The 10,313-nt window shown below is 55.2% G+C and overlaps 3 protein-coding genes across 3 annotated transcripts; 1 reads left to right on the forward strand and 2 right to left on the reverse strand.

Moving 5' to 3' along the window:
• Nucleotides 1-496: 496 nt before the first annotated feature.
• N7459_001552 (uncharacterized protein) lies at nucleotides 497-757 on the reverse strand (the record flags this gene model as incomplete). The annotated part of the gene is made up of 1 exon (XM_056940737.1): nucleotides 497-757. The coding sequence occupies one exon, from the start codon at nucleotides 755-757 to the stop codon at nucleotides 497-499; it is 261 nt and encodes an 86-aa protein (XP_056805017.1).
• A 388-nt stretch (nucleotides 758-1,145) lies between these two features.
• N7459_001553 (GcvT family protein) lies at nucleotides 1,146-3,683 on the reverse strand (the record flags this gene model as incomplete). Its single annotated transcript, XM_056940738.1, has 1 exon — nucleotides 1,146-3,683. The coding sequence occupies one exon, from the start codon at nucleotides 3,681-3,683 to the stop codon at nucleotides 1,146-1,148; it is 2,538 nt and encodes an 845-aa protein (XP_056805018.1).
• A 3,969-nt stretch (nucleotides 3,684-7,652) lies between these two features.
• Nucleotides 7,653-9,641, forward strand: N7459_001554 (uncharacterized protein; the record flags this gene model as incomplete). Its single annotated transcript, XM_056940739.1, has 5 exons — nucleotides 7,653-7,942; nucleotides 8,031-8,229; nucleotides 8,283-8,484; nucleotides 8,543-8,875; nucleotides 8,929-9,641. The coding sequence occupies 5 exons, from the start codon at nucleotides 7,653-7,655 to the stop codon at nucleotides 9,639-9,641; spliced, it is 1,737 nt and encodes a 578-aa protein (XP_056805019.1).
• Between the last annotated feature and the right edge of the window lie 672 nt (nucleotides 9,642-10,313).

The following is a 10,313-nucleotide window of genomic DNA, read 5'->3' on the forward strand; positions in this document are numbered from 1 at the left end:
TTTCTAGATGTTGACGATGGTCACTATTCCGCGCGGCTGCCCCGCCCTATATATGTAGCTCTAGGCCACACCCCTGCTAGCCCTCACTCTGAGAAATAGGACACTGGCCCCCAAAGACAAAGAACCTACGATGCGATTGGCTATCTCCATGCAGTTCTCAGCTTCAGACCCAGTCGATTTGCGTCTGGACTCCCTTCAGCGTGACTCATGCTACATTGGCACCCGCGCCCTGGACCTTGTGTAGGACCTTGAGGGGCGGAGAAATTCACGCCAGATCCGACAGAAGACTTCCGCTCAGTTTCCAAGGGTGTTCATTTATACAAAGAGTAGAGGTAGGATATTATTCAGGTATACAATCATCGCACATGCCCGCAGGAGAGGAGATTAGCGTTCATAGACCATCGCGACCACCACACCATCCCCGCCAGATCAAGATCCTCCAGTACCACCCACTCCAGCCTCAATACCCCGTCGATCACACAGTTGATCGTACAGATCAAGCACCGCCTTCCCGCTTGGCATATTCCTCCTCCATCCGCTCCTCGTATAGCCGATCTGCCTCCTCCTTGCTCAGCGCGCGGTCGCCCTCGGTGCCGTGTTGCGATGCTCCGACCGCACTGGTAGAGCTGGATCCAGCGCGGTCGCTGGCATGCGGCTCTGTAGAGACGTGACCGCTTGAAGCGGTTGTGTGTGTATTCGTGGCTGAGGACTGGGATGCGGTTTGCTTGTCGTAGACGTCGGCGGTCGGGACGGGCATTCTTGTGGTGGCGGGGTTGGCTGTACCGAGGAGATGATCGAATAACGACGGGAGGTGCAGAGTGTGATTTTGAAAAGTTCTTCTCTCAACTCGTGGATAAGCGGGGAGGCGTTGTAGAGTCGACGAGGGACAGTGTTCAGGATTGATGGGTTTGCTGTTGGAGCTGTTGCGGGTCAGATGTGGCGACGGGCTACTGTCAGACGTCATATCAACATGGGCACCAGTCTTCTGCTATCTACAGCACCTACGCATACAAGAGAAAATGTAATAAGAAAGTGATCTAATCATTCATTTCGTAAACTCTGTAAAAGAAACCGCCGACGCTATACCATCATTCTCCAAGTGTGTCAACCACTCATCATTAGAAAGCCCCAGGATAAAAGTCGCCTTAAAGACGAGCATTCAACGGCTTCTCAAAAATAGAGCCAATGGCTGGCTTGTCATCAAGCAGACGCCTCATGTCTGGGTCGTACAGCGGCTCTGCCGCAACGGTAGCCTTAATCCTCCGGCCAAAGTATTCGATCTCGACGCTCTGGCCCTCAGTAATCTTGCTAGGGAGCCAGGCGTAGGCGATCGGTTTGCCAACGGTGTAGCCAAACGCAGCAGTAGTGACATAACCAACAGCCTTGCCACCGTGGAAGACAGGCTCCTTGCCAAGAACCACGGAACGGCCGTCGTCAATGGTAAGGCAACGCAATCGGCGAGTAGGTTTCTGCTTGGACAGGCGCTCAAGCGCAGCCCTGCCGGCATAGTCCTCCCACTTGCTTGCACGAATGGCGTAGCCGATACCCGCTTCGTACGGGTTATGTTCGGTGTTCATGTCGGCGCCATATGTTCGATAGCCTTTCTCCAAACGCAGTGCATTGAAAGCGCCGCGGCCGGCTGCGACGAGCCCGTGCGTCTTACCCGCCTTCCAGATTGTATCCCACAACCGCTGGCCATACTCGGCACTAGTCTGGATCTCCCAGCCCAACTCGCCGACGTAGGACTTTCGCAGTGCGGTAACAGGAATCCCATTGATAGTTGCGCTCTTGACGGTGAAATAGGGGAAGCCTTTGTTGGAGAAGTCGTCTGCGCTAATAGTGCTGATCACATCCCGGGAACGAGGACCCCAGAGACCAATGCAGCAAGTGCTGCCGGTAACCTCGCGGACCTGGACCCATTGTCCCTGGCGGCGGGCCTCCCGAGAAAGGTATGCAAAGTCGGAGGCGGAGTTTGCACCGACCTGGAAGATATCTTCGTCGAGTCTGGCGATGAAAATATCGCCACGAATGCCGCCATGGTCATCGAGGAGAAGTGCATAAGTGATGATGCCAGGTTTGGTGGCAACATCGCCTGTAGTCAGCCGCTGCAGCAGATGAATGGCCCCAGGGCCCGACACATCGAACCGGTGGAAAGAGGTCATGTCGTACATGGCCACAGCATTGCGGGTTTTCCAGGCTTCTACTGAAATAATGGGCGAGTAGAACTGTGCCGACCAGGCATCTCGTTCAACGGGCTTCCACTCTGCCGGAAGACATTTGAGGAGGGGTGCATTCGTTTCGTACCAGAATGGGCGTTCCCAGCCTCCAAGCTCGAGGAAGAACGCTCCAAGCTCCGTCTCTCGAGCATAAAACGGACTGGTACGGAGGTTGCGAGGTGACAATTTCGGCTGCAGGGGGTGTAGAATGTCATAAACCTCAACGAAGTTTTGCTGTGAAGTTTCGTTGACGTAGGCGCGACTGAGCTGCACCTCCTCGAAGCGGGACAGCTCGCAATCGGTCATGTCGATTTGAGATCGACCGGTTGTCAGGATTTCAGCAACAGCTCGTGCGACACCCGCTGAATGCGTGACCCACACTGCCTCAGCTACGTAGAAGCCATCCAAGTTGGGAGCCTGCCCGACAATGGGTCCGCCATCCGGAGTAAACGAGAAGATGCCGTTAAAGCCGTCGGCAATCTTAGTGTCTCGAAGAGCAGGAAGCAGCTTCTGTGACTCCTCCCAAGCTGGGCCAAAGTCCTCTTGGGTGAACTCAAGACGCGAAGGCATATTCTTTTCGTCAACATGCTTTGGAGTTAAGCCCAGTGATGCAGCCACGACGGGCATCGGACGGTGGCCATAGTAGCCAATCCCGTACTGGTCGCCATGTTCACGGTAGTATAGATCCTGGTCTTGGTGTCGAAGAATGGGCAGCGTGGCGTTCAGTCCGTTGATTCGTGTGTTAATCTCCCGGTCAGCCAGAGCCGGCACAGTGGTTGTCTTTGCGTACTGATGTGCCAGTGGAAGCAAAGGAATCGATACGCCAACCATCGCACCGAGTTCCACACCCCAGAATCCAGCACAAGAAATGACGATATCGGCAAAAATTGTTCCATTGGGGATTGTAACGCCCCTCACTCGACCGTTCGCATGCTCGATCCCGGTGACAGGTGTTGAGCCGAGGTAGCGGACACCAGCTTTGCTGGTCCGTTCAATTAGCAATTGCGTTGCGCGGGCAGCGAGTGCGAGGCCGTCGCTAGGGATGTGCAAGCCACCCAACACGATATCCTTATTCAGGTGAGGGTACATTGCGAGACACTCCTCTGGACCGACGAGGCGCGCCTCAATCCCCCACGATGAAGCATAGCCGTGCTTGCGCTTGAGGTCCTCCAACCGAGCCGGTGTCGTGGCTACCTCCAGACCACCCACTTGATTGAAACAGTTCTGGCCATCCTTCTCGATCGATTGCAGCTTCTGGATTGTGTACCGTGCGAGATGGGTCATCGTCTTGGACGGGGTCGTCTGGAACACAAGGCCTGGGGCGTGCGACGTCGAGCCACCGGGCATGTGCAGTGGACCCTGCTCGACGACGGTGATATCGGACCATCCGCGCGAGACCAGCTCGTCGGCGAGGTTGGTGCCGACAATCCCGGCGCCAATGATAACCACGCGCTGAGTGGGAGCCATTTGAAAGACGAAACGAGAGATTCGCTCACTCCGAGCGGCGGACGAGCCAGTATCCTTTTGTAGGGGCTCTGCGATAACACTTCGACCGCAACAGGGCTCCCCTCCTGCGGGGGAGGGGAGTAGCTCTCCACAAGCGTGCCATGATCCATGGATGATTTATGCAATCAAGTCGGACAGAGGCGCGCTCGCGGCCCCGCATCGGCTGATGGACGTGTGCTGGGTGAAGATACCAGCATTGGGAACCCGGTCCAGATTGCGTTCCCGAGCCGATTCCAGGAAGATGGATGTGATTGCCAATCTGGGAGTAGATACTTGAACGATGATTGGCGGAGACGAGGTCGCTCTGGATGGTCGGATGGGAGCCGCTCACGTGTGCGGGTGCGGCGAGCATTGATACCGGTGGGAGTGGCGACGTTGGGTTGATAAGGCGAGAGTCCTCCTAATAATAGACGCGTCAAGATTGGGTATATCTCAAGCGCTACGTGAGACGATGAGAAGACGTTGGGAAGCAGGCACATAACATAGGGAAAGTGACTTTGATAACAGAAAGGGTCCAAGGGGCAAGACGCCAAGTACTTGAACTCGGGTGACCATTGCCGTCTGCCACGCGCCTACTACCAGGGACCGATGCGACGAAGGGAACGCCGACACAGCATATTACACTTCAACGCTACAGTAGGTCGCATGGAAGGTCAGGAGCGACCTGGGACTTATTCCCTTCTCCAAGAAGGGGTCGTTGACCCGAGACTTGATGAAAAGAAAGTATCCACTGAGTGGAAAGTGCCAAAGAATACGCCTGTCAATGACCCGAAGGCCGTTGAACAAACTGTTCCGCCGCGCTGTGCAATGCAGGGACCAATCTGTGGTGGACCGCCTTCATGATCGCAGCCACCCAAACAAGGTAAGTATGAAGAAGAAAAGAAAAAGAGAAGGAAAGACCGAGGGGGGAAGGGCCTTTTATACCCGATGGGAGGCGGGACCACGCAAGGGATACATCATGTGACCACACTACTGGTTAAGCGAGACCCGCCAGGTGACTTAGGCCTGGATGATGTAATCATCATTCCATGCCCAATAATTCAGGCAGAAAGGGTGAGCTGTCACAAATCGCGTGTGCCTTGCATTCTTGGAATCTACCGATCGCATCGCGTGGTATGAAGGATGCGCAAAAGTCCATCCAATTATACACACCCATCATTCAATAGTTGGGCCTCCTTGTTTACTATTGTTTACTGCAGCAAGAGAAAGGGGAAAAGGAAAAAAAAAGTGGATGTCGAGCTTGTGTGGAGCCTCCCCTATTCCCATGGATATGCTGCAACTCTGTACGCTCCTCAGCACACTTCGATTTTCTTCTTCCCCCCTCTCTGTCTTCATCCAACTCGGCAGACATCCGTTAGCTTCATACCTGGCGTAGACTAGTCAACCGTCCGTTGGGAGGACGAATCCACCACAAGTCTCACATTGCGACAGCGCGCGCATCCTCATCAAAAGGTGCCATGGTTAAGGCCACATCGTGGTCGGCCTAGTGGGCGCTAGAATCCATGGCGGTCGTCGCAGCAGAGCTTATAGATGGACAGAAAGAGTTTGGGCCAGGAGTGCCTGCACACCGCATCTCTGCGCGACTCACGTCTGTGCTTGGCGATATCCCGACCGTCCTTGGGGCTAGTATGGATTCCTGTTGGCGATCGATCCGAGGCTGCGCGGGGAGTTCCCGATACTGTTGTCTAGTATGTAATATATGTACGACGGAACACTGAAGCAAATCGGACGTCGCACATACTAACGAACTCGGTGCATGTATACAGACTACATGCATACATGGACCTCCCAAGAATTGTGGGCTGCAGATGACAGAGGACGACGGCGCATAAGATCCTTGGCGCAGGGCGCGTGGCACTTGCCGAACGAAAACCTCGACACCGTGCAAGAGCAGATCGACGAAGTAAGCACTGGCCATTCACCGGCCTCAGCGAGGGAACCAGACGCAGTCCCGAGACGGCAGGAATCAACCACTGCAGGAGTGCAACCGAAAAGAGGGCGAGAATCATGGCAGGATTGGCAAGTGATGCTTCCTTGGCCCCAACGAGGGGAGGGAAAAGGGGCAGCGAGGCGACACCATTGGTGGCCTGGTGTGGATCTGCCGGTGTGGACTATCATTACTGGAAATGCTCCGGTGGTCACATTCTGGGCCGGCGGCCTCTCCTGATCGATCGTCGTCCTTCGAGTCAACTCGTCGACATCCAGTGAGCGCACAGCGCAAGTACTTACTATGGTGACTTATACGGCGGACACTCGAGTCGCAGAGTTTTCTTGGACCCAACAAAGAGCAGAAACACAACTGAAAATACGGTAGGTGTTGTGTATAGGAATGTAGGGCTGGCCAGCCACCTCGGGTTAAGACACGGGACCACCATGGGGTCCGGTGTGAGCGTTAGTCCCGATATTGGAAGAAAAAAAAAATCCATGGCAACGGAGAACTCCATAGCCGCGCATGCAATGGAACAGAGTGAAAAGGGGCTTAATTAGGGGGCATTTACCGTAGGAGCGATAGTGGACTGCTCCGAATACTGGTTTCCGGGCCTCCCTAACAATAGAGAGTAAGTGAGGACAGAGTCTGTCTTCGTATATTCGAAGGACGGGCCAGCCACCTAGAAAGTATACATCCAGTTGTGCTCCGAGAAGCCAGGCCGAGATGGTGATACCCGTACCACGTTATCGCGCAACGGCGACAGCCACAAAGGGAAAAAAAAAGAGTGGTCTTCTTGTCATGGGATCCCTGCTGAATGACAACCCCGCGACAGGGGCGATAGCGTCGATGCGATAGGGCCCAGGAAAAAGACGCTGGTTGGCCACGAGGGTTCGCACGCCACTTGACGATAGAGTTGAGCGATGTCATGGGATGCGCTGGGAAGGGAGCGACCACTCAGAGGATGTGCCGGCAATCAGGTTCCGTGGGATCAGCGCGTGTCTGCGAGGCCGACTCGTCCAACCCTGCAACCCTGCAGACTGTATACCGAGTCAAGGTAGGTCTGATGGGGCCTGGATGGGAAACATTCCTTTCAGGGATCCGGCCAGCCTTGGGCCCTGCGGAGGGAATACGAGGTATGAGCCTAGGAAGTATACTGAGCCTATAGACGGAGTACCGCTGCAATGTACTTTGTACACTTCCGCAGATGGCCCAGGTATGGACGAAATCCCCCTTGAACTGTGTAACCGGAGGCCCAACAGGCCATAGTCCAATCTGAAAAAGAAAGAGCAGACAAGATGCAATAATAGGAAATAATAATAGTGATAGTAATGGTCGCGTGTGAGCCTAAAGGGCGTTAATTTGCAGCGGGCCCAGTTCCGAGCTGCACGGGTAAATTAGGGGGCCGTTGATAGCTGCATGGACGATCCCACCGCCGTGGTCTGATGTAGAAGAGAAAGGAAATTATGTTTGGTTGTTGCTTCCTTCCAATGGCAAACCATGGTCACACCATTTCATCCTAAACACCAAACGGGTTTTGGTGAAGGGTTGTTTCACCAGGCGCTGGCCACCACCTATAGGAAGTCTGCCTTTGCAGGGTGCCATAGTTCATTAGTCCAGTCTATAACGAAGAAAGGACCAGGGGAAAAAAAAAAAAAAATAGTCTGGTCGAGCCCCCTAGCCCGTTAGCTAAGCAGGGCCCACCGGGCTCCCTGCAGCTCCTTTCCGTATTGGGCGGTAGGCGCCATCAACCGGCGTCGCTCCCCCCCCCCATTCTCTCCCCCCCCATGCCGCTCTTTTTTTTCGCCCTTCCCTCCCTTTCTTCTCTTCCTTTTCTCCTCCCCTCCAGGATACCCCCCCTTTTCCTACGTTTGTGATACCCGAGCTTTTCAGCTCTTATTTCTTTGCTTTCAAGATACCCCCCAGGATACCCAACTCGCCTTTCTTCGAAGCTTTGCTTCCTTAATCGATACCCACCGCTTCGGCTCTTATACTTTTTAATCATGTCTGACGTTCAGAAGCCTGTTGAGGAGACCCCCGCGGCCGCTCCTGCCGCCGAGCCTGCCACTGAGGCTCCCGCGACCACTGAAACCCCGGCTGAGGCCCCCAAGGAGACCACTGAGGAGGCCGCCGCCGCCGCTACCAGCGAGGAGACTACCGCGACTCCCGAGCAGCCTGCTGAATCTAGTGAGACTGCTGAGGCCCCGAAGGAGGAGGTCAAGGAGGAGACCAAAGAGGAGGTGAAGCCCGCCAGCGAGGGTCAGCTCGGCTACAAAGCCCCCGGTCTCGTCAAGTAAGCAACCCGGTCTATAGATGCTTTGTTTGGTTATGTTGTCACGGAAATGAAGGACATAAGTCAGCTAATTTGTTTCTGCGCGCAGGGGTTTCCGCTTCGCTAAGCGTTTCTTCTACTTCAACGACGAGGCTGTCGAGGCAAAGCAGCTTTCTGTTTTCCAGCAGAACGAGAAGCCTACTGTCGCCAACCCTATCGCTGCTTGGGCAACTCAGACTGGCAAGGGTCTGCTGTTCTTCACCAAGCGCGCTGAGGACAAGGCTACCCCGGCCGGAATCTTCAACCTCGTAGGTTCTACGGTGTGTGCGTCGATGGACATGGAGCTAACAGAGGCCCCTAGGCTGAGGTTTCCGACATCACCAAGGAAGGATCCAACGAGTTCCTGTTCAAGGTTGGTGGCCACAAGCACACCTTCCAGGCCGCCAGCGCCGCTGAGCGTGACAGCTGGGTTGCTGCCTTCGAGGCCAAGGCCGCCGAGGCCAAGGCTGAGAAGGATAGCATTACTTCGAGCGAGGGCTACAAGGCCGAGCTTGAGAAGCTGAGTATGTTCGACCAGTGAACGCAATCAATTCGGGAAAAAATGAGCTAACGATTTTGCAGCCAAGCCTGCTGCTGTGGTCGCCGCGGCCAAGAAGCCCGAGACCAAGGAAGAGGCCCCCGCTCCCAAGGAGGAGAAGCCCGAGGAGCCTAAGGCCGAGGAGCCCAAGCCCAAGGAGGAGAAGGCGACGGCTAAGAGTCGCTCCCAGTCTCGCAAGCGCACCAGCATCTTCGGCTCTCTCCTGGGCAAGAAGGAGGAGGCTGAGGAGAAGAAGGAAGAGAAGAAGCCCGAGGAGAAGAAGGAGGAAACTACTGAGGAAACCAAGCCCGCCGAGCCTGTCGCTGAGACTGCTGCCGAGTCTGCCGAGCCTGCTGCCGCTGCTGAGACCACTGAAGGTACGCTGACATCTGAAATCCAGACTGATGAATCCTGGCTAACCTATGCGCAGCTGCTGCTCCTGCCGAGACCTCCGAGACCCCCGAAAAGGAGGAGAAGAAGGAGACCGAGGAGAAGAAGGAAGAGAAGAAGGCTGAGCAGAAGTCCAAGCGTGCCTCCATCTTCGGCAGTCTCTTCCAGAAGGTCACTAGCCCCTCCCAGGAGAAGTCCGAGAAGGAGGCCACTGCCCCTGCCGAGGAGACTCCCGTCGCTAGCACTGCGCCTCAGCTTGAGAACCCCGTTGAAGAGGCCTCTGTCAAGCCCATCGAGCCTGAGACCGTGACTGCCCCCGCCGAGGGTGAGGCTGCTAAGGAGACCCCTGCCGCTGCTGAGACCCCTGCTGCTGAGCCCGCTACCACCCCTAAGGACAAGCGTCGCACCTCGTTCTTCGGCGCCTTTGGTGTCAAGAAGGAGAAGAAGGCCGACTCATCCGACAACGAGGCCACTGATGGCGAGACTAAGGAGGCCAAGGCCAAGTCCAACAAGCTCGGCGGTCTCTTCCGCAAGCCCAGCAAGGCCGTGAAGCTTGACAAGGAGGCTACCGCTGCCGAACCCGAGGCCAAGGCTGACAAGGCTGAGGAGACCAAGGAGGCTGCCCCTGAGGCCGCCACCGAGGAGACCTCTGCTGCTACCGAGGAGGCTCCCAAGCCTGCCGAGCCCGTTGCCGCTGAGGAGACCAAGAACGTCGAAGTCCCCGCCTCGACCCCTGTCCAGGCTGCTGCTTGAATTGCCTGTCAACGGCGAAAGGAGTTTGAGCGATGGTGGGATTTGTCCTATTCTTCCTCGAACTCTGTTATTCCTGTCAGACATGATCGTGCCTCCAGCGTGAGGGTCTGACAAGTGCAAATACGGATTGATACCAATTTCCTGCTGTTGCTTTTTGATTTTTTTTTTTTGCCTCGCCACTGGCACTCTTACAGAACCATAGTCTATTCACCTGGACCTTGGTTCTGCAGAGTGTCACTGAGATACCCGCTGTCGCAGATTCTCTTTTTCTACTCCAAAATAACCCATCTAATCTCTCGGTACCTCTGGTGCCCGCAGTCCTACCGCTGCTGTTCATTCCTTTACGACATGCGTCCCGCAACCGACAATCGATTCGCGACGTTGCTTACGCGTTACGTGGTGTGTCGCTCCGACTAGATTGATACCACTCTGCCATTTCTGGTTCTGTGCGCTTTGCTTTTTCGTGTTCGATACCCAATAGGGAGGAAGGGTGCTTCGTTTGTGTTGTGCTGCTCTGGCTGGTGTCTTTGGCTTGGGTTGTCGCCGCTCAAATTGCCCCTTTGTTGTTGTCTACCGTTGTTCCCGTTCGCACGGCTTCGTCTACTGCGACGCGGATGTGGCACATGCTGCGATAGGTAATACTTAATAGAATCTTCTCTGCTTTGCTTTTAT

This window comes from Penicillium hispanicum, assembly GCF_028827665.1.
Source record: "Penicillium hispanicum strain IBT 35686 chromosome Unknown utg000001l_segment0_segment0, whole genome shotgun sequence".
In the NCBI taxonomy this organism is placed as follows: Eukaryota; Fungi; Ascomycota; class Eurotiomycetes; order Eurotiales; family Aspergillaceae; genus Penicillium; species Penicillium hispanicum.